Here is a 24929-nt window from a genome sequence, read left to right as displayed (position 1 = left end):
TCCCCCTCAAAATAAAAATATTCCTATGGCAAATGTTCCACGACCGCCTCCCGTCCTCTAACAACATAGTGAAATGAAACGGGCCGTCCGATGGCACTTGTGTGATGTGTGGTGCGCACGAAGATGCAAACCACATTTTCTTCAACTGCCACCTTGCTCGTTTTGCTTGGAGTGCGATCCAAGAAGCCTTTGATCAAAACTGGAACCCCCACTCGGGTAGAGACCTCCGCGATATACTTTTGGCTCATAGGGGTGGGTTCAGCCGAGTATTATGGAGATGCGTAGGAGCGCTTTTATGGGCTCTATGGACTACTAGGAACAAAATCACAATAGAGCACAAATTCCCTTCTCACCCCGCTGACATTATTTTCAAATGCCATTTGTTCCTCCAGACCTGGATGCCATTGGGGAAACGGCGGGATGCTGAGCGGATGCAGGAGGCGATGGAGCGGATTCGACTGATCCAGATTGCTGCCCGTCACCAAGTTGTTGTGGATCGTTTCTGCTCGTGCCGGTGTTGGCATGTTTAGACTGTTCCCTTATCTTTCTCAGGCCTAGGCCGGTTGCATATTCAAACTAAGGCTTCGGCCGTGTTTCCTTTTGTTTAAAACTGTCTTGTATGCTGAATGCTGCCTGTTGGTAGGCTTAATTAAGTTAAAGCCGGACGCTTTTTGCGTCTTCGTTCTAAAAAAAAACACAAGCATGCATGAGGTTAATGTTGTCACTACTACTACCACCCTTGCGCACTTTCTGTGATCATTGTGCTCCTCAATTTGATACCTTCTCTTTAACTTGCTCCACTTTCAAGGGGGGCGGCAAGTGCAACTTTCTTACTTTAAATTGCTAGTACTTTATTAGAACCCTGTCTGTGTTTACTAGTGTCACTGGAGTAGTACCATTTATCTACATGTTGGCAGGGAGAGACGGATTAATGAGAGCTTCAGATTAGCCATGCTTTTTAGCTTCACTAGCTTTGAGTCAAGTCTCAAGTGGCAGTACATAAGTTGGCGGGAAGTCGTGCGAGCTGATCAATTTAAAGAGATCCTCCATAGCCATCAGATTCCAAGTTACCATACTCTGCAAATTATGTCGACCTACACTACACTTGAAGTGGAATTGAATGGAAGGTGATCGTCACTGGAAGTCTCTTCTGTATCTTTCTTTTTCTATCGACAAGAAAATGTATCTCTTTTTTTTAGAATAAAAGAAATGTATCTCTCCTTTCATTTCTTTTTGAAGAATCAAACTTCTTGCAGATACCACCAAACACGCTACACCTCAAGGGGGCTAGAACGGCAAAAGTCGATGCAAACTACCCAGAAAAACTACAGCTCTAATTCAATGACAAGCACTGAACAAAACTGTTGTGGGTTCTTGCTGAAGAGTTGAGCTGGCCCTCCTTTTTTGAATGGCTACTACCTTTACTAGCACAAGAAGACACAGAAAATGAAGACACAATGATTCAAGGTTCAAAAATCTGGTGGACAAGGTTTGGAACTCCTGTTGCAGACTGTTTGCAACTTTCTCCTAAAAAGTAAGCCTATCTAATTGCTTTTTGAAGCATAGGATGGAGCTCTAGTATTTCTTCGTTTTTGAAATTTGATTCACACTACATTCTTCAGAATCCATTAACGCTCAACTGCTGACCTTTTTTCTTCCCCTATAGTGGGCAAATTCACGCTCATTTCTTTTTCAGCAATTCAAGAACCCGGGGAAGAAGAACAGCTAAATGGAAGGTTAAGAGAGTAGCACTAGGTGGACAAACAGATGGTAGATGCAAGATGAAGCCGAGGTGGTGTTTATTTTGCCTGGTGCTAATCAAAGTTGTCCTCCCATATAAGTGGGTGTGATTGCTTCTCCGTTTGATAGTTTTGTCTGCCTTCGCCCTTTGTTAGCTCTGAGCTCCAGGCAAAGCGGTCATATTGTCAAGAGGGGCCCCTACATCTGGACCATTAGACTTTGCAAATGCCTTTAACGATCCATTGCAAATGCAATTTAAGGGCCTGAGGAAGTACTAAAAGGCAGGGTGCGTACCAGTTAGTTAGCATAAGCTCAATTTGTTTCGTGGCAGCACAAGCATGCATGAGAGTTATGTACTACTCATTCAGACGCTTTTTGGCAGTCAGTTATGTCCTCCTCAGTTTGAAACCTTCTCTTCCGTTTTCTACCACTTCCATGGGGCCGACAAGTGCAACTGTCTGCCAAAAACCTAGTACTACCATTTATCTTGGCAAATACAGTACAGTATTACGGAAGAAGATGCGGCTGGAGAGAGACGCGAGGGTGCAGCAACACAATTCGGGATCGAAAGCACCTAATCAATCACGCATAGTAATTACCAGATCGAACATATGTCCTGCTTCTGATCCGACGGCCTTAGACTGGTCTTTTTTTTTTCATACTAATTGGAGAGCTTTATTCATCGAAAAGCATTCATGGATGAGTCAGCCAATAGGCTGGTCATCAGAAAGCTTGGAGTTTCATCTATCCAGCTATCTGTTACATCAAGTGCACAAGCACGCTTCGCACATAGATGCACAGGAAGATTAGCTGATCTACTTACATGGCGAACATCAAATGATGTAAAGTAAGTACTGAGCTCTCCTATCTCATCTAATAAATAGGCCACAATAGATCGTGAATTGTGGCGAGAGTTCCAAAGTGTCACCAACTCCAAGCAGTCTACTTTCATTATCACATGGGAGAAGCCTCGAAGAGTATTAAAACGAACACCATCACGTAAGGAGAGACCCTCCATAGTGAGAGGATCCATGATCCCGGAATAAGGTTTGCACCACGCACCAAGCAAGGCCGAGGGAGATCGAGCAACACCACCGGCACCCCCTCGGCCCCCCTCAAGATTAAGTCCGCCGTCTGTGTTGATTTTGACAGAGCCTTTATCAGGCGGACGCCATCCAAATTCAGGCAAAACTTGTGCCCCTTTGCGTGGCAGATGAAGGAGCGCAATGATGACCATGCGGGTCTTAGACTGGTCTGATAGATGCAAACTATAAGTAGTCTGATGGCTAATGATGACCATCAGTCTACTCGTACAAGAAATATGCATGCATAAACTCAACCACGAGGCTCGTCCAGAATTTTATGTACATTTTGCAGAAATTTATCTACTAGCTAAGAGTATTTACAACCGAACTTTGTAAATCTAGCCTCTCAAACGCATGCGGACGTGACCGGACGTGTCCGCGAACAGTGACCGGTCACGCCTTAAATTAGCCATTCTGCATCCGAATCTCTCATATTTCAACCTTTAGACCGTACGAAGCATTCAAAAGAAATTCTACTTACTATATACTATGTGCTACCCTAGCTAATCTTCATCGTCGGAGAATTCTACGACGACGGTGCCGAGCGCTGGCTAGACGGGAGGGTAGGAGGGCTCCGGCCCATCCCCCTCCTGCTCGACCTCATCCATGTAGGTGAGCATCTCCGCTTCCTCCGCGACCTCCATCTCCTGCCGACGGCGGGGTCTGGCTTCCGCAGCTAACTCCGAGCGGAGGGAATCGAAGATGGCGTGCTGCTCCGTCTGTAGATCCGTGTTGTCAGCACCCCCCACATCCTCCTTCTCCTTGTCCTCTTCCTCCTCCAGATGCACTGCATCCGGAGGTAGCCCGCGACGATCCGGGCTTCAAGCCTTGCCGGATCTACTCAAGGAGCTCGAGCCAGCGCTCCGGCGTTAGAAATAGGTGGCTCCTCACCCGGCGGCGTGGGGGCACGGCTACTAGGCGGACGAGGGGAAGTGGAGAGTGGCGGTGACGACGGACTGACGGAGGAAAATGTGGATGGTAGGGTTTCAATGCCGCCGGTCGACTTAAATAGCCGGGCTAGGCACTACGCGGCCCGCCGGAGCGGCACCATGCGGCGACATAGGTCCGACGGAGGAGACGAGTTTCGGACCACCGGGCTTCCGGACGTTTTCGCGTGGGACCCCGCCCAGTACGACGTGGCGGCCTGCCCGGGCGTCCCATATCCGTCTCATATTTGGGCTGAATGTGAGGGGTGCCAGTCAGTCCAGGCGTTTGAGACGCCCGTTTGGGTCAGATTTTCGTGACCCGCCAGTGAACGGGCGGGCCGCCCGAGCGTTTGAGGCCGGTTTGGGGGGCCGCTCTAGATACTTAAGTGGGCTTGGGCCATTCGTTCTCCATCTCTGATGGTGTTTTAGCTAATGGGCCGGTACTTAATGTGAATAACTACCTTTAGTCCCCGTCGCTAATCGTCAGGGGGCCGATCCATAGTCCCCGTCGCTAATGGACCGGTACATTATAACTGTTGCTCAAAAAAAAAACTCATATATTAATAAACCACCTTAGTCCCCGTCGCTAATAACTGGCCCTGCTCGCCCTACTGCCTCCGCCCCTGACTCAACCGCGCCGCCTCGGCGGGGGCCTCCTGAATTAGCGCAACAAGATGCTCCGCTCATGGCGGAATCTGGACGGGTGTTTCCAGGTGCGTTTCTGCATTGTACTGATTTTTGGCTCTGTATTGAAATCAACGTTGAATTTTGGGCGTTTGAAATCTTGTTGGATCAAGTCTTATTGCTGGTTATATTATCCTCCACCCCACAGTCCGGGGAAAGTTGGAATTTATGTTGGTTAGTAGCGGCCAATTGAAATTTCTATATTTGGATTTCTATACTGCTCGTATAGTTGTGTATCTTATTTGAGTCGGATTCTAACTTTGCTTTTTCTTGACAGATCTGCTTATGAATCGTTATTGATGACAAGAAACATTGCAGCACATAGCCAAACGAATCGGCCCAGCCACCTCCCTTGGGGCAATGCTTTTTCCTGTTGCACCTCCAGTAATACCCTCGGTGAGCAATTTGCCTTTATCAAAGGGAAAGATGGAGCAGAAATTATGAAGGAACCCAAGAAGGTCAATGTGAGGTCGGCCGATATCTATCGTAATAGCAGCCATCGCGATGGGTCGATATTCAAAAACTCTATTCTCCAAAGCATAGGTCATGTTACAAAGCGTGATGAGAGTAAGTGATGCAAATCAATTAAAGGTTTGAGGCCGAATGCATGTTGTTTTGTTTTGAAATATGTAATGTGTGTTTTGATTGCTCTAGAGAAATTGTTTAGCAAAAGGACGACCAACATGTAGTTTTTTTATCTAAAATTTCTGGATAGAAGTTTGCTGATAGATAATGCATGGTTAGGTTCTGGACAATAGTCTTGTTTCTCTATAAATAGTTGGCCTATGATTGATTTAACGATGTCCATATCATGTTTTAACAACAACAACAACAACAACAACAACAACCCTTGTCTGGCTAGTTCTTTGGTGTTATTCTAGTCCTTGAGATCTCTCTTCAAGGACTCCTTTCATGTCAAGTTTGGTCTACCCTAACCTCACTTGACATTATCAACATGTTTTCACCGTCCGCTATGCACTGGCGCTTCTGAAGGTGTGTGTTGTATATGCCCAAACCATCTCAGGTGATGGTTGACAAGCTTCTCTTCAATCGGTGTTACTCTGACTCTATCATGTATATCATCATTCCAGACCAGATATTTTCTTGTGTGGCCATACATCCATCTCAACATGTACATCTCCGCTACACCTCACTATTGAACATGTCTTCTTTTAGCCGGCCAACACTTAGCTCCATACAACATCACGAGTCGAATCACTATCCTATAGAACCCGCCTTTTAGCTTTTGCGTGGCACTCTCTTGTCACAGAGAACACCAGAAGTTTGGCGCCACTTCATCCATCACCCTTTGATTCAATGACTCACATCTTTATCAATATCACCATCCTTCTACAACATTGACCCCATATATCGAAAAGTGTCATTTTAAGGTACCACCTCCCTGTCAAGGCTACCTTCCTCCTCCTTGTGCCTTGTAGTACTGAAACCGCACCCTCCTGTACTCAGTTTTAGTTCTACTAAGCCTAAAACTTTTTTATTCCAAAGTTTGTCTCCGCGGCTCTAACTTTCTATTAACCCACGTCTGACTATCATCGACTAGCACCACATCATTAGTAAAGAGCATACACCACGGGATATCTCCTTGTATATCCCTTGTGACCTCATCCATCACCAAAGCAAAAAAATATAAGGGCTCAAAACTGACCTTTGTTTTTAATGGGAAAGTCATCAGTGTCACCGTCCACTTGTTCAGACACTTGCCACAACATTGTCATACATATCCTTGATGAGGGCAGTGTACTTTGTTGGGACTTTGTGTTTCTCCAAGGCTCACCACATAACATTCCATGGTATCTTATTATAGGTCTTCTCCAAGTCAATGAACACCATATGCAGGTCCTTTTGCTCCCTTTATCTCTCCATAAGTTGTACCAAGAAAATGGCTTCCATGGTTGACCTCCCATGCATGAAACCAAACTGATTTTTTGTCATGCTTGTCATTCTTCTTAAGCGGTGCTCAATGACTCTCTCCCATAGCTTCATTCTATGGCTCATCTGCTTAATTACACGGTCATTAGTACAGCTTTGAACACCCCCTCTGTGTACTAATATACTCCGCCTCCATCCTTTGGCATCTTTTTTGCCCAAAAAATGAGGTTGAAAAGCTTAGTTAGCCATACTTCGCTATGTCTCCGAGGCCTCTCGACACCTCAATGAGGATACAAACAGGGCCCATTGCCTTGCCTCTTTTCATCCTTTTCAATGTCCGCCTGACCTCAGACTCCTGGATTTGTTGCAAAACGCTTGCTTGTATCATCAAAGGAGTCGTCTGTTTTAATAGAGGACCTCAATATGGAATCAAGTATTTGGATGTGGAGTAGTTCTCTCCAAATTGCAACATCTATAAGCTTGTCGATTATTCTATCAGGTAATAGATGCATGGCTAATTATAATATGGGTGTGTACCATGAGAAAAAAAGCCTATAAAATATGTTTAGGTGTATATTTGATAATCAGTGTTGGTATTATTGTCATTCTGACTGTCAACAAATTTAGGACTTGGATCAAATTTGTTATGTTCTATTTACTTTTGTATATTATTATATTATCATAAAAATTACTTTTTTCTTGGAATCACGTGAAAAAAGTAAGCTCTATGCAAACTTATGTGTTCATACCAAAGTATAAATGGTAGATAAGAAAATCATGATTTGTGGATAATTAATTGATTTGAAAAATTCTATGAAGTTCAACCTATTGCTTTTTAATATTTTGTCATGTATGACATGAGACTTGTAGCATTTGTTCTTGTAGCTTGGATTAGTAAACCTATTCCCAAAAGGTATACTTTTTCAACGTAGCATTGCTTTATTCTCCTCACTTATTTCGTTATGTTTTTCTAATAGACAAACAAAATTCTAACTTAGCACATGTATGCATGTGGAAATCATAATTGTACTAATTATTTTAAGTATTTGACTAATATTATAATTTTTAAATGAAGCACAACTGGAGCCAATGAAGTTTTCAGATCCCAATAATTGCTTTCCTGACTAGCAAAGGTGTTGTATACATTTTGTATGTAACATGATGCAATTTTTGTCATTGAAATTGGCTAAAGTTTCTGCAAACACAAGCTTAGTACAATTATATGGATATATAGCAGTGCGAGATTCTCGGGATTTGTTGCTTAATTATATTGTCAATCGTAGCAGGGACGATCCCATTGTGGTGAAACAGGTGCACATCTTTACTTATACACAACTATTTCAAATAATTCATTTATTTTATAGTGTAAGCCTATTTCTGTCAAATGCATAGAGTGGATGGATTGAAATATAAACATTTTATGGCATACTACAATCATAGGACCACAATTGTTTTTCAATCATAAAAGTTGGATGGAAAGTGGAATTGTCTAACCTACCTTATCTGTTTTATCTCTTGTGGATTGATGCATAGAATGAAAATGATGTTAGTTATGTTCTCTGTTTGTTCTAATGTTTTTACTTAATAGATGTCACAATATTAGTTTATCATTTTGTTTAAGCAGGCATTTTCTTATTCCGTAATAAATGAATATATACCTACTTTTGGTGTTATGGATGAATATTTGCTTCCATGTGGTTAAATCTAACGACCATGATATCAAGAAGAGAATGACATCGTGGGTTGACAATTAAACAACAAACAACAACAAAGCCTTTAGTCCCAAACAAGTTGGGGTAAGCTAGAGGTGAAACCCATAAGATCTCGCAACCAACTCATGGCTCTGGCACATGGATAGCAAGCTTCCATGCACCCCTATCCATAGCTAGCTCTTTGGTGATACTCCAATCCTTCAGGTCTCTCTTAACGGACTCCTCGCATGTCAAATTCGGTCTACCCCGCCCTCTCTTGACATTCTCCGCATGCTTTAGCCGTCCGCTATGCACTGGAGCTTCTGGAGGCCTGCGCTGAATATGCCCAAACCATCTCAGACGATGTTGGAGAAGCTTCTCTTCAATTGGTGCTACCCCAACTCTATCTTGTATATCATCATTCTGGACTCGATCCTTCCTCGTGTGGCCACACATCCATCTCAACATACGCATCTCCGCCACACCTAACTGTTGAACATGTCGCCTTTTAGTCGACCAACACTCAGCGCCATACAACATTGCGGGTCAAACCGTCGTCCTGTAGAACTTGCCTTTTAGCTTTTGTGGCACTTTCTTGTCACAGTGAATGCCAGAAGCTTGGCGCCACTTCATCCATCCGGCTTTGATTCGATGGTTCACATCTTCATCAATACCCCCATCCTCCTGTAGCATTGACCCCAAATACCGAAAGGTGTCCTTCTGAGGTACCACCTGGCCATCAAGGCTAACCTCCTCCTCCTCACACCTAGTAGTACTGAAACCGCACATCATGTGCTCGGTTTTAGTTCTACTAAGCCTAAACCCTTTCAATTCCAAGGTTTGTCTCCATAACTCTAACTTCCTATTTACCCCCGTCCGACTATCGTCAACTAGCACCACATCATCCGCAAAGAGCATACACCATGGGATATCTCCTTGTATATCCCTTGTGACCTCATCCATCACCAATGCAAAAATATAAGGGCTCAAAGCTGACCCCTGATGCAGTCCTATCTTAATCGGGAAGTCATCAGTGTCGACATCACTTGTTCGAATACTTATCACAACGTGGGTTGACAATTACTAAGAAAAAACATTTCAAGTAAATATACGTGAAATGAGTGATATTTTAGCAAGTGTTAGGTATTCAAATAAAGTGAGACGCTATAATTTTGTACTACTAATATTTTTTGGAGCAGACTAGGGAATGGTGTCACACAATTGCCTTCACCTGCAGCGTACTCCATGCCCTCGTACAAGCAGACAACAACATGACAGCAGCGTAGATTTTTCCAAATTCAAATTTTTGAAAACTTTTATCTCTGTTAACCCGATTGACAATATGTTTTCATCATTGGCTTTGTCATGATGAGGTCTTCAAAACTAGATCTCATATCTTCAAGAATTGTATTCGACAGGTTATTAGCCACTCAGTTACCATAAAATTTACTTGGTTATCTACTTATACACTAATGTAGAACTTTGCTTCATGGTACTTTTATGAGTTGATGCCACTTTTTACTCACTCTCTAGCTACGCATAACATTGCATTGCAATGTGTAAAAAAAGTGGTAACTTTATTGTGGCAATTGTTCGCTCTTAACATGCATATGCTCTCTCTATATGAACAAAATCCCACTGGGACGCCGCCATGCTGGAGCGCATGCGTGGGTGCGTATCCCACATAGAATTACTAATATTCTTTTTGTTTTGTCAAATACATCCGAGTGTGCTTATCACATATGATATAAACACAACAAATACTTAGGACTTCAGCTACAAGACCATTTGGGTGTTTGTTGCTATAAGTTAAATGTTATCTTTACTCTTCAGAAATTTGAGGTGTTGGTGATGATGGCTCCACTTTGAGGATCATTATGGATTTTTGCATTGAAATACTTGTGTTTGGAGGATGTCATACACATGTTGTTATCCTTGCATACATTAGGCAAGTGTATGGTTAATTATCTTTGGATGATTTATTGAACATTAAGTTTCATGTGCAATCGGCTTATGTTTGTTTGTGGGTTTAAAATTTAAGCCATCATTTATTTGAGATTCATCATTGTCAGTTGGCTGGAAATAAGAATATACACTTTAGATAACTCTTTACTTTTTACTATGAGCTACTAGCAATTAATAATTAATAGTTGTTTCACAGGGTTCTCTCATTGAGATGACTGGCCCTAAGAGGGGCATTTTAATATGAGGATCAAGACAGGAGGGCAAAAAGAAGATGATGATCTACAACTTATCGACGGTGTAGTAGAGTACATCAAAGCAAATGCACCTTTTCGTCCATTCACAGAGCGCATTAATGGTAATTGTGGCGCGGTTGACATCACTTTAGCACGCGTTCCCGATGCAGTGGAGGCCACAATAGATGTTATCATATAAAAAATGCAGAGTGGATTCGATTTATCTCTCAGTTCGTTTGTGTTTATCGGTGGGTCACATAAGGAGATTGAGCTCTTTTGTGGTATTATTGGTAAGTCATGTGGTTTAACAAGAAGGCATGTGATTGCTATACAGGAGGATACTTGGATGTATTTGAAGCTCAAGGTAGGTCAGAAAGGCTCTAATTACAATGATGTAGAACGGTATTGTCAATTCAAAGCAAACATTCATGTATGTGCCTATAAAGAAATAATGCTTAAGCATGCCTCTATCTTGGTGAAGGTGACTTGGTCGATCATACCATAAAGTTGTTGTGTTCCATATTCAAATTTGAGTTGGACTATTTGATCTTGCACCGAATACACGTCTAATTGGCACTGCATCAATTTCTTCAAGCTCTAAGCTCCCTTGGAATAGAGGTGGATTTCTCTCACTTTGGTGTACGTGGTGTCCTTGGGTATTAGTAGGCGGCTACTGTAGGTGGTTCCAGCTGCCGAGGATATGGCCAAGATGCATGCGAGGACCATCTCGCTCGAAGCAGGTGTTGGGGAACGCAGTAATTTCAAAAAAAATCCTACGATCACGCAAGATCTATGTGATGCATAGCAACGAGCGGGAGAGTGTAGTCCACGCACCCTGTAGACTGTAAGCGGAAGCGTTATGACAACGCGGTTGATGTAGTCGTACGTCTTCACGATCCGACCGATCCTAGTACCAAAAGTACGGCACCTCCGCGATCTGCACACGTTCGGCTCGGTGACGTCCCACGAACTCTCGATCCAGCTGAGTGTCGAGGGCGAGCTTCGTCAGCACGACGGCGTGATGACGGTGATGATGAAGTTATCGGCGTAGGGCTTCACCTAAGCACTACGACGATATGACCGAGGTGGATTATGGTGGAGGGGGGCACTGCACACGGCTAAGACAATTGTCTGTTGTGTGTTCTAGGGTGCCCCCTGCCCCCGTATATAAAGGAGCAAGAGGGGAGGCCGGCCGGCCCTAGGGCGCGCCAAGGAGGGGAGGAATCCTTTTCCTGGTAGGAGTAGGAGAGGGGAAGGAAAAAGGGGGGCGTCGCCCCCCTCCTAGTCCAATTCGGACTCAAGGGGGAGGGGTGCGCGGCCTGCCCTGGCTGCCCCTCTCTCTCTCCACCAAGGCCCATCTAGGCCCACTAGTTCCTGGGGGAGGGGGGTTCCGGTAACCCTCCAGCACTCCGGTTTTTTCCGAAATCACCTGGAACACTTCTGGTGTCCGAATATAGCCGTCCAATATATCAATCTTTATGTCTCGACCATTTCGAGACTCATCCTCATGTCCGTGATCATATCCGGGACTCCGAACAACCTTCGGTACATCAAAACACATAAACTCATAATACCGATCGTCACTGAACGTTAAGCGTGCGGACCCTACGGGTTCGAGAACTATGTCACTACAAGAAATATGTCAACTTGTGACCTTCTCTCAGTGACCCCGGCTGAATTGGTCATACATCCACGGCTATTTCGCTTGGAAGGGCTCAAACCCTGAAATTGCCTTACACCAAATGGTCATAAAGCAGACAAGAGTGGTCAACGACCTTATTTCTACCTGATTACGACCAATATAAATGGTCATGAGGTTGTGAACGTGGATGCATTGGTACTTAAGGTGTCGCTCAAGGTGGGCTTGGGCCTCGGTGGAACGAGGCCACCTTCTTTTAAAAAAAATGTGTGCCATGTAGGCCTCGGCCCATCCAGGAAGAAATGTGGGATGCCCTCATGTTACTCAAAAAAAACATATATTCGGCCCAACGAAAATGGGAAAATAACAAGTTTTTCATGTATTAAAATTCTTCTAACCAATATCAACAATGTTTTATATGTATACAAAAATGTACAATGTGTAAAATCAAATATAGACATCAAAACGTATGTATGAAAAAAATGTTTTTTTGTTATGAATATATGAAAATATGTTAATCACGTATTTGAAAAAAAGTTAAACATATATAAACAATATGTACAATGTGTCTTAAAAAATGTAGACATGTGTTCAAAATATTAGACATAAAAATATTTATTAAAAATGTTAATGATGTAACTAAAAACCGTTTAATATCTATAAAAAAATGTTTCTAGTGTACACAAATTTGTTCATAAAATGTGGTCTAATGTTCTTGAAAAATGGAGAAGTTTTTTTTACAAAAAATATTTGTTAGGTTCTTCACAAAAAAAACTCATTTTGGGAACTCGAAAAATGGAAAATGAATATGTGGAAATTTGTCTTTTTCACGAGAGATGGATCAAACACTTTTTACACCCAACCATTTGGTCAATTTTACATTAAATATGGCCTAATATTTTAGAAATTTGATTTGGTTCAATTTTGCAACAAATATATGGTATGTTCTTCACAAAAAAACCTCATTTTGGGCACTAAAAAAATGGAGAATTGATTTTTTGTCCAAAGAAAATAAAAACTCCCTTAGGAAACAATGTTCGTCATTGCAAGACGCACCCTTGTGCACTATATGAGATCATTTGAAGAAATTATGCCATGAATTTTTTATGCCCGTTTCAAAATGTGATCAAAACGGCGGGCATGACCGTTCCTACCTAGTGGTTGAATCTTGGAAAAAATTTAGTGTTTCTCTGATTAAATAGATACTTTTGTACCTAAAACTGATTTTTGGGAAAAAATAAATAGCAAACTATGAGGCAGATGCAGTTCAAATTTGACCCGCTTCCTACTAAATCGGCGGAAATTTGTCTTTTTCACGAGAGGTGGATAAAAGCTTTTGACACCCAACCATTTGGTCAATTGTGCATTAAATATGTCCTAGTATTTTAGAAATTTGGTTTGGTCCAATTTTGCGACAATTATTTGGTAGGTTCTTCACAAAAAACCTTATTTTGGGCGCTCGAAAAATGAAAAATTAATTTTTTTCAGCAAAAGAAAATGAAAACTTTCTTAGGCAACATTGTCTGCCATTCCAATATGAAACCTTGTGCACAATATGAGATCATTTGAACAAACTATGCCATGAATGTGGCCATAAGATTGATCATTTGACTTGAAAGCCATTGATCTCCACACATGATAGCTCATTTCTAAGAACACTTTTTAAAAATAATTGTCGTATTACAAGTTTATTATTTGTTCTGGTAACTTGGCCACATATAATGACACAATGCGAAGGTTTTTCAATTTTTGATTTTTTTTTTGAATTTTTCATGCCCGTTTCAAAATGCGGTCAAAACGGCAGGAATGACCGTTCCTAGCTAGTGGTTGAATCTTGAAATTTTTTTGATGTTTCACTGATTAAATAGATACTTATGTACCTAGAAATGATTTTTGGAAAAATAAAGAGCAAACTATAAGGCAACTGCAATTCAAATTTGACTCGCTTCCTACTGAATCGGCCAAAATTTATCATTTTCACGAGAGGTGGATAAAAGCTTTTGACACCCAACCGTTTGGTCAATTGTGCATTAAATATGGCCTAGTATTTTAGAAATTTATTTGGTCCAGTTCTGCAACAATTATTTGGTAGGTTCTTCACAAAAAAACCTCATTTTGGGCGCTCGAAAAATGGAAAATGGTTTTTTTTGTCCAAAGAAAATGAAAACTTCCTTAGGCAACATTGTTTGCCATTCCAAGATGCACCCTTGTGCACAATATGAGATCATTTGAACAAACTATGCCATGAATGTGGCCATAAGATTGATCATTTCGCTTGAAAGCCATTGATCTCCACACATGATAGCTCGTTTCTGAGAACACTTTTTTAAAATAATTGCCGTATTACAAGTTTATTATTTTTTCTGGTAACTTGGCCACATATAATGACACAATGCGAAGGTTTTTCAATTTTTTGGTTTTTATTTTATTTTTTCATGCCCGTTTCAAAATGCGGTCAAAACGGCGGGCATGACCGTTCCTATCTAGTGGTTGAATCTTGGAAAACTTTTGATGTTTCTGCGATTAAATAGATACTTATGTACCTAGAAATGATTTTTGGAAAAAATAAAGAGCAAACTATAAGGCAACTGCAGTTCAAATTTGACCCGCTTCCTACTAAATCGGCCAAAATTTATCTTTTTCACGAGAGGTGGATAAAAACTTTTGACACCCAACCGTCAGGTCAGCGCGTTAAATATGGCCTAGTATTTTATAAATTGATTTGGTCCAATTCTGCAACAATTATTTGGTAGGTTCTTCACAAAAAAACCTTATTTTGGGCGCTCGAAAAATGGAAAATGATTTTTTTGTCCAAAGAAAATGAAAACTTCCTTAGGCAACATTGTTTGCCATTCCAAGATGCATCCTTGTGCACAATATGAGATCATTTGAAAATACTATGCCATGAATGTGGCCATAAGATTGATCATTTGGTTTGAAAGTCATTGATCTCCACACATGATAGCTCGTTTCTGAGAACATTTTTTTAAAATAATTGTCGTATTACAAGTTTATTATTTTTCCTAGTAACTTGGCCACATATAATGACACAATGCGAAGGTTTTCCAAATTTTTTATTTTTTTGAATTTTTCATGCCCGTTTCAAAATGCGGTCAAAACGGCGGGCATGACCGTTCCTATCTAGTGGTTGAATCTTGGAAAACTTTTGGTGTTTCTCTTATTAAATAGATACTTATGTACCTAAAAATGATTTTTGAAGAAAATAAAGAGCAAACTACGAGGTAGTTGTAGTTCAAATTTGACCCACTTCCAACTGAATTGGCGGAAATTTGTCTTTTTCACGAGAGGTGGATCGAAACTTTTGACACCCAAATTTTTTGTCAATTTTGCATTAAATATTTTCTAGTATTCAGGATAATTAATTTGGTACAATTTTGCAACAAATATATGGTAGATTCTTTACAAAAAAACTCAATTTGGGCACTCGATTTTTTTTTTGAAATTTCCGTCCAATGAAAATGAAAACTTTCTTAAGCAACATTGTTTGCCACTCCAAGATGCCCCTTGTGCACAACAATAGATCATTTTAACAAACTATGCCATGAATGTGGCCATAAGATTGATCGTTTGGCTTGAAAGCCATGAATCTTCACACATGATAGCTCAGTTCCGAGAACACTTTTTTTTAAATAATTACAATATTAGAAGTTTATTATTTTTCCTGGTAACTTTGTCACATATAATGACACAATGCGAAGGTTTTCTATTTTTTTGATTTTTTTGAATTTTTCATACCCGTTTCAAAATGCGGTTAAAACAGCGGGCATGATCGTTCCTAGCTAGTTGTTGAATCTTGCCAAACTTTTGGTATTTATATGATTAAATATATATTTATGTACCTAAAATTGATTTTTGGAAAAAATAAAGAGCAAACTATGAGGCAGCTGCAGTTCAAACTTGACCCGCTTCCTACTGAATCGGCGGAAAGTTGTCTTTTTCACGAGAGGTGGATTAAAACTTTTGGCACCCAAATATTTTGTCAATTGTGCATTAAACATGGCCTAATATTTTAGAAAATTGATTTGGTCCAGTTTTGCAACAAATATATGGTAGGTCCTTCACAAAAAAACTCATTTTGGGCACTCGGAAAATGGAAAATGAAATTTCCGTGCAAAGAAAATAAAAATTTCCTTAGGCAACATTGTTTTTCACTCATTGGGCATTTGACTTTAGGCTGCCATAACATTGGGCATTTGACTTTAGTACCTATTAATGTGAAAAAAGTAGATGAAAAACAAAAATGAAAACACAATTGGTTGTGCTTTATTCTCATTGGTGGAACTAGCTCTGACCCGGATCGATGACATGGCGGCCATCCATCCATCCCCTGCCCACGGCCGAAATCACTATTCTGACCCTTTTAGCAAACTTTGTCACAAATTGAACTCGACATGAAAGTATTTCACGATCTGACCCTTTTAGCAACGCTATAGCCCGCGGCGTTTTTGACCAAAATGAAAACGTCAAGCTAGCTAGCGTTCCTGTCCAAAGAAGAAGCGCCGAGGTAGCTTGCGTTGCGGACCACGTGAGAAACGCCAGAGGGCTTTGGCGTTTCTGCCCTGGACAGCAACGCCAGGAGCTTTGGCGTTTTCATGATGCGTCGCCTGCTTGTAGCTTCAGAGCAGCACGGCATGCATGCCACTAGTGGTGCTTGCCTGCCTGAATTGGCGGGTCGGTCAGACCACTGACCACTGCATGCACGATCGACGTGAGTATGAGGGACGACATGACAAGGCCATGCTGCTGGTATGTTTAGCAACCAATGATGACTTGCTTTTAAACTGTTTCCGATTAATTAACCACCTGGCAGCAGCATGCGTGCATGCACCATGCATGTGGTGTGCTTAGCACTACGCGTAGGGAGACAGGGCCATGCATTTGCACGGCGCGCACACATGCATCTGGCTGCGTGATTATTCCTCCTGAATCGACTGGACGTCTCACTATATATCCACACCAACAGTGAAGCTAGTGGCACCGAGGACGTTGTACTACGTACTATATCAAGTGTAGCAACGCCATGGCCATCGGCGTTTTCAGCCTGGCCAGAAACGCCAAAGCTGCAATCTGGCTTGGCGTTTCGAACCTGCCACGTCAGCGAGTGGGGCCATGGCAGTAACGTGAGCTGACTCGGCGTTTTTATGTGGGGATGAAAAGCCACGGGCTATGACGTTGTTAAAAGGGTCAGATCGTGAAATAATTTTGTTCCGAGTTCATTTTGTGCTATGGTTTTCTGACAAGGTGAAAACAGTGATTTCGGGCCCTGCCCACCATCTATCCATCCCCTGCCCTCGTCTCCCACCCACCCACCCCGATCCCTTCACTCCCCTCGCCATCCGGCATCGTGCCGCCATCCACCTCGTCTCCCCGATCCAGATGGAGATCCAAAGCCCTAGGCCGCTCTCCCCCGCTCCGCCTCCGTGTCCATGGCGACGGACGCCTCCCCCCTCCGGCGCGCAAGAGCCCGGGGCCTCAGCCGGCGGCGGACCACCCTGAAGACGACGCCCGGCCGCTGCCGGCGGGGTACATCTTCATGTGGAGCGGCGAGACCAGGCCCGAGTGCTTCAGGTACAGGGTGCTGGGCCTACCGTGGGGGAAGCTGGACGCCGTCTCCCGGATCAGGCGCAGCGCCGCGCTCTTCCTCTACGACTTCCACGCCAAGTACCTCTACGGGCCCTACCGCGCCAAGACGGTGCGCGCGCTGCTGGCGGGGCTCGGCGAGGACGACCGCCGAGAGGGGCTGCGCAGGACGCCCAAGCGCGTCGCCAAGGCCTTCCGCGACGGCACCCGAGGTATAACCCGTGGATCCATTCCCTTCGTAATTGCGCATGCTCGCGTTCGTTCCCTGGACTTAGCTACCCCGCGCTGTCTAGAGTCGTCAAGCACCAGAGCGACGCCGTTTGTGAAATGTCAGTACTTGCGTAATCTGACTAGAACTAGATTTTGGTGCAGGTTCTCGTTAGGTAGGACTTTTTAGATGTATTCTTTCTTTCGTAGCAAGTTGGTGGTATGTCAGTACTCGGTAGTATGTCTCTTGATATAGTTGGCTCTTGCAGATTGTGCTGCTAGTCCAGATACTGGAATCTTAGGTGCTAGGTTGACTTGCTGGTTCACGGGTGACTGCTATTTTTAGGATTTGGGAATCATTAGTGGGATCAGACGGCACATTGCTATTGCCAAAAATAGTGTGATGTCGTCTCGCTTGTATGCCATACTCTCGCACCAAGTCTTGGTATATATATGCTGATCCCATGTTGAACCTGAGCTCAATTATTTTGGGAAATACTGAGACATTAGATGGCCTATCATCATCTATACGTAGCTATTAGTTGACTTATCGTTATGTATAAGCAGCTCATCTGGCGGCAGTACTATTGGTTATTATTTATAAGAAGTCATGCTGATCATGAAAAATATGCCACAATAAACTTTGAAACAATACTGATAACAGTTTCACACAGTTGTGCCCCTTTATATTGCTTGCTCTCACTCAATAGGCACCTTTTGTCCATTTTTGTTCCATATCTCTTACCCTCTTGTTGAAAAATTAATTAAGTCTTGAACTACTTGAATCATTAATGTGCTGTAAATCTATGCTCGGTTCTATATGCGAAGGTAGACACTATCTTTGCTGCTTGTGTCTTGAATAAATAAATAAAATTCTGTAATGATGATCTGAAATGTCACACAGGTGACCATTTTTGCTGCCGCCACCGCTGTGCCGGTTGGAGGTGCTGCTGCTGCATCTGGCGGAGCTGCAGCTGCCGCCCCAAAGGGCAACCTTCATCAGACACAACCCCATAACAGGGCCTCAAGGTTTTGTGCCCCATCGCCCCTCTTTCTAAATTACTGAAACGAAAATGGCTAGGCCTGATGTGCCTCTTGTATCTATTGCTCGATTTGTTATGATTTGATTCACCAAGAGTGATTCTTCTACTGTCTTGTAGCATGGTTAAATGGAACAACGAGGGATGTTTCCAATTTGGTTATTGCTAGAATAATTCATCGACTTGAGATATGCTGGGATGTTTTGCCTGTCCTTACTGAAGAAGATAAGAATGGAATTTAATTGGATGGTCCCTTTCATCGTGCTTAGCTGTAAATGTGCCCCTCTTACTGAAGAAGATAAGAATCCATATGTGTTATGCAAAATTAACTTTGTCATCTTGTAAGCGCTCTAGGCAGTGTCTCGAGGGTGAAAAATATGAGAACAAAAAAGAATTACTGGATTAATTTACAACATCCATCCTTTACTTCGTCCATGTCATTGTTGTTTACCCCTGGGAGTATTTTTAACTTGAAAATCTCTGGTGAACTGCCATTTGGAGTACATTTGCTTGCTCTGTTAATTTTTTTGGGTTACTCCATCTTGCTCTGTTAAGTAAAATTTGATATGTGGAGTAGCAGCAGTAAGCTAGACCCTCCATCTTGCTTTGCACATAGTCAAAGCTACTCCAAGTTAGCAGCACTACTGTTAACTTCTCAATGTGCTTGGATTACATTTAACTTGTAGTACTCCAGTACTCCAGTAATTTTTCTTAGAGTATTTAACAAGATTGAACTGTACATGTGTGGAGTAATTTTGCTTGGAGTATTTAACAAGATTGAACTTGTCAACATTTAACAGTATTTTTTAGTAAGTATATTGAACATGCTTCTGAATATTTGCAGATTCTGAACATGCAAGCAAATCTGCAGGAGTAAACAAGTTCTTGTATTTGGATATCATCTGTACCCTTCTATTATGAGTTGATTGCACATGATTGGGCTGTGCTTCCTCTGATTACATTCAGAATTGTTTGATGTTAATGATGATGATATACTAGGAGCATTACTTTCACCTACAATAATTGGCTCAGTTTAATATAGTATAACCGACAGAACATCTACAATTCCAGTCATGATTGCTCTGTACTGTTAAGAACAAAGACTCATTTTGACAGTTTGTTTTTTGTTTGTGCTATCCTCTATTGAATGAATTCAATAAAGTTCTCAGAATTCTGCCTGGCCTTCTACTAGTCCAAATCTGAAGTAGTATTACTAATGTTGTTAAGTTGTCTAAACATGCTTGCTGCTAGCTTTAAAGTTGATCTAAAGAACCATTCATGCATTTACACATTCATGATTTCCTACTCTGTTTGTAATTGTTCTGGTTAACTGTGCTAGTAGATATTGCCTGGGATTTGTAGCTGGTGTCTGTTGTGTCATGTTAAGTCCTTAGTGTTCAGTACATGGTACATATAGAGCTGCGTACAGTAGTTACAAGAGTCGATCGTGGCGAGAGATTATTATTTCTTCCTCATACTAATATCTGGTTTACAATGTGGCGAGATTGTCAAGTTTGTAAGCTTTTCATCACACAACCCTTTTCCTCCTCATATGGAGTTGCTCTGTTGTACCAAAAATGTTATCTATTCGTATGTGCTTGTACAAAAGGATACAATTATTAATTGTCTAGTTACGATTTTTAGCATTTGTTGTGCTTCCTAGGGACACCGATCTCTTCTCTTCTATATAACCCACACTGATCTTTATTGTTTGATTGACTGGAAGAAGTTTTGATGTAGTTTTTTTAATCATGCAGGAGTTTACTTTGGATGACAAATGTGTGTAAATCATCCACCTCCTCAATGATGCTAACCCAATCCGATCATCGTCGACACTATCATCATCAGGTCCCTGTTCCCTCTATCTCTCCTGCCTTGTGATGTTAGTCTCTGTGCGCTCACTAGTATTGTTAGATCCTGTCAGTTGAATCGATGGTAGTGGTAGTAGAGTAGTATTTTTCTTCAGGTGAATCTGTTACGGTGACGCTCATTGTACGACCTGCACTTGTACCAATGTACCATGCTACTATTTGGCAATTCAATTTCACATTGCATTTGGATCTTAAACTTATACAGTATAAGCTTAATTAGTTATTTGCATATGTAAAATATGTTGACAAAGTGTTAAGTTGGATTACCGCCTCATGTTGATGGCATTGTCTCTAAACATTTAATAATGTTTCTTTTTGGTGATCTGGATCAGGATCTAATGTTGTTTGGGCTGCTGTTGCTGTGACGGAAGATCGGAAGAGGCATGGAGATGCGCACCACAGTTTTAGTTGATGTTGCACCATGTTTTGGTGCTTGTGTATCTGTTTTTGCTTGTAAGCACACTTGTATGTGCTTGTGTATCGTGCTTGTGTATTTGTTTTTGCTTGTTTTAGTTGATGTTGGACGTGCGGACTTGTATGTGCTGTTGTGTATTTGGCTGAATGATTTCTGAATTTAATCATTTAGTCAAGAGAATTATTGAGTGTTTGCTGTTCAAATGTGTAAATTGGAAATCAGTGAATAAAAAGACCAAATGTTCTATTCGACCAAATAATATATGGGCTCTAAAAAGGCTATGGCCCAAATAATAGGGGACTGGAACATTATTTATTTCTGAAAAACCTGAACAAAAAGGCTTAACGAAATGGTCCACAAAAGGGCCATGGCCTAGAAAATTGAAAGGCCAAATTGTTGGGACAGGCCCATGTAGCTAGCGAAAATTAACAGAAAAAATATACTTCCTCTGTTCCTAAATATAGGGTGTATAGTTTTTGGCACGGAAATTAAAGAACACACGTGGAGGGAAAATTTCACAAGTTCTGGGCGAGATTACAACTGACTAATTGACATGAGAAAATTGAGGAGTTTGCTTGATATAAGGAAATGTAATCAAATCCCTAAAAAAATTATCCAAGCGAGTGGTGCAACGCAATACACCTTATATTTTGGATTTTTTCTCAAAAAACTATATACCTTATATCAAGGAACGGAGGGAGTATATTAAAAAGGCTGAATTAATGGGCTCGGCCCATATAGACACTGAACTGGACCGGGCTGATTCTTATCCACGTCAGCTGGCCACGCTGGATCCTACGTGGCCTGGGGAGGCTGCTAGTGACCAAAAATTTGGTCAAAGAACCAACAAACTTTTACATATCACAAAGAAGGTCGTGAATTTTAGTTTACGACCGTCAGCTTTTGCCCATCTGTTTTTGGTCACAAAAAGGTCGCAAATGAAAAACAATGACCTTTCAGCGACCAATAGTGATGGTCGCAAGTTGACGTATTTCTTGTAGTGTGTAGACATGACCGAGACACGTCTCCGGTCAATAACCAATAGCGGAACCTGGATGTTCATATTGGCTCCCACATATTCTACGAAGATCTTTATCGAACAAACCGCATAACAACATACGTTGTTCCCTTTGTCATCGGTATGTTACTTGTCCGAGATTCGATCGTTGGTATCTCAATACCTAGTTCAATCTCGTTACCGACAAGTCTCTTTACTCATTCCGTAATGCATCATCCCGCAACTAACTCATTAGTCACATTGTTTGCAAGGCTTATAGTGATGTACATTACCGAGAGGGCCCAGAGATACCTCTTCGACAATCGGAGTGACAAATCCAAATCTCGATCTATGCCAACTCAACAAACACCATCGGAGACACCTGTAGAGCATCTTTATAATCACCCAGTTACATTGTGACGTTTGATAGCACACAAAGTGTTCCTCCGGTATTCGGGAGTTGCATAAACTCATAGTCATAGGAACATGTATAAGTAATGAAGAAAGCAATAGCAACATACTAAACGACTAAGTGCTAAGCTAACGGAATGGGTCAAGTCAATCACATCATTCTCTAATGATGTGATCCCGTTCATCAAATGACAACTCATGTCTATGGCTAGGAAACTTAACCATCTTTGATTAACGAGCTACTCAAGTAGAGGCATACTAGTGACACTCTGTTTGTCTATGTATTCACACATGTACTAAGTTTTCGGTTAATAAAATTCTAGCATGAATAATAAACATTTATCATGAAATAAGGAAATAAATAATAACTTTATTATTGCCTCTAGGGCATATTTCCTTCAGTCTCCCACTTGCACTAGAGTCAATAATCTAGTTCACATCGCCATGTGATTTAACACCAATAGTTCACATCACCATGTGATTAACACCCATAGTTCACATCGTCATGTGACCAACACCCAAAGGGTTTACTAGAGTCAATAATCTAGTTCACATCGCTATGTGATTAACTGTTGGGAATCGTAGCATAATTTTAAAATTTTCCTACGTTCACCAAGATGCATCTATGGAGTATACTAGCAACGAGGGGAAGGGAGTGCATCTACATACCCTTGTAGATCGCGAGCGGAAGCGTTCCAATGAACGTGGATGACGGAGTCGTACTCGCCGTGATCCAAATCACCGATGACCGAGTGCCGAACGGACGGCACCTCCGCGTTCAACACACGTACGGTGCAGCGACGTCTCCTCCTTATTGATCCAGCAAGGGGGACGAGAGGTTGATGGAGATCCAACAGCACGACGGCGTGGTGGTGGATGTAGCGGTTCTCCGGCAGGGCTTCGCCGAGCTTCTGCGAGAGAGAGAGGTGTTGCAGGGGAGGAGGGAGGCGCCCAAGGCTGTAGGTTGCTGCCCTCCCTCCCCCCTTTATATAGGCCCCCTGGGGGGCCGGCCCTGGAGATCAGATCCAAAGGGGGGGGGCGGCGGCCAAGTGGGGGGAAGGGGTGCCTTGCCCCCCAAGGCAAGGGGGAAGCTCCCCCCTAGGGTTCCCAACCCTAGGCCCAAGGGGGGCGCCCCAGCCCACTAAGGGCTGGTTCCCTTCCACTTTCAGCCCATGGGGCCCTCCGGGATAGGTGGCCCCACCCGGTGGACCCCCGGGACCCTTCCGGTGGTCCCGGTACAATACCGGTAACCCCCGAAACTTTCCCGGTGGCCGAAACTGGACTTCCTATATATAATTCTTCACCTCTGGACCATTCCGGAACCTCTCGTGACGTCCGGGATCTCATCCGGGACTCCGAACAACTTTCGGGTTTCCGCAAACATATATCTCTACAACCCTAGCGTCACCGGACCTTAAGTGTGTAGACCCTACGGGTTCGGGAGACATGCAGACATGACCGAGACGCCTCTCCGGTCAATAACCAACAGCGGGATCTGGATACCCATGTTGGCTCCCACATGTTCCACGATAATCTCATCGGATGAACCACGGTGTCGAGGATTCAATCAATCCGTATGCAATTCCCTTTGTCAATCGGTATGTTACTTGCCCGAGATTCAATCGTCGGTATCCCAATACCTTGTTCAATCTCGTTACCGGCAAGTCTCTTTACTCGTACCGCAATGCATGATCCCGTGACTAACGCCTTAGTAACATTGAGCTCATTATGATGATGCATTACCGAGTGGGCCCAGAGATACCTCTCCGTCACACGGAGTGACAAATCCCAGTCTCGATCCGTGCCAACCCAACAGACACTTTTGGAGATACCCGTAGTGCACCTTTATAGTCACCCAGTTACGTTGTGACGTTTGGCACACCCAAAGCACTCCTACGGTATCCGGGAGTTGCACGATCTCATGGTCTAAGGAAAAGATACTTGACATTGGAAAAGCTCTAGCAAACGAAACTACACGATCTTTTATGCTATGCTTGGGATTGGGTCTTGTCCATCACATCATTCTCCTAATGATGTGATCCCGTTATCAATGACATCCAATGTCCATAGTCAGGAAACCATGACTATCTGTTGATCAACGAGCTAGTCAACTAGAGGCTTACTAGGGACACGTTGTGGTCTATGTATTCACACATGTATTACGATTTCCGGACAATACAATTATAGCATGAATAATAGACAATTACCATGAACAAAGAAATATAATAATAACCATTTATTATTGCCTCTAGGGCATATTTCCAACAGTCTCCCACTTGCACTAGAGTCAATAATCTAGTTACATTGTGATGAATCGAACACCCATTGCGTCCTGGTGTTGATCATGTTTTGCCCTAGGGAGAGGTTTAGTCAACGGATCTGCTACATTCAGGTCCGTATGTACTTTACAAATATCTATGTCTCCATTTTGAACACTTTCACGAATGGAGTTGAAGCGACGCTTGATATGCCTAGTCTTCCTATGAAACCTGGGCTCCTTTGCAAGGGCAATAGCTCCAGTGTTGTCACAGAAG

General features: G+C 42.4%; 1 protein-coding gene and 1 pseudogene across 1 annotated transcript; both read left to right on the top strand.

Moving 5' to 3' along the window:
- The first annotated feature begins 6748 nt into the window (after window positions 1-6748).
- On the top strand, window positions 6749-10699 carry LOC123120240 (uncharacterized; annotated as a pseudogene).
- A 6486-nt stretch (window positions 10700-17185) lies between these two features.
- Window positions 17186-21219, top strand: LOC123119406 (uncharacterized). The gene is made up of 3 exons (XM_044539210.1): window positions 17186-17666; window positions 18566-20549; window positions 20905-21219. Exons 1-2 carry the CDS (start codon window positions 17408-17410, stop codon window positions 18676-18678), a joined length of 372 nt encoding a protein of 123 aa, XP_044395145.1. The 5' UTR covers window positions 17186-17407; the 3' UTR covers window positions 18679-20549; window positions 20905-21219.
- The last annotated feature ends 3710 nt before the right edge of the window (window positions 21220-24929 follow it).

The sequence above is a fragment of the Triticum aestivum genome, chromosome 5D (assembly GCF_018294505.1).
Source record: "Triticum aestivum cultivar Chinese Spring chromosome 5D, IWGSC CS RefSeq v2.1, whole genome shotgun sequence".
NCBI lineage: Eukaryota > Viridiplantae > Streptophyta > Magnoliopsida > Poales > Poaceae > Triticum > Triticum aestivum.
The sequence above is the reverse complement of the archived record's forward strand: the minus strand, read 5'-3'. Positions and strand labels throughout refer to the sequence as shown.

Bases quoted from the DNA above. Each gene is read 5' to 3' on its own strand.
- LOC123119406 (XM_044539210.1), top strand. From the start codon at position 17,408: ATGTGGAGCGGCGAGACCAGGCCCGAGTGCTTCAGGTACAGGGTGCTG. The intron at 17,667-18,565 runs GTATAACCCGTG...AATGTCACACAG, and splicing joins CTTCCGCGACGGCACCCGAG to GTGACCATTTTTGCTGCCGC.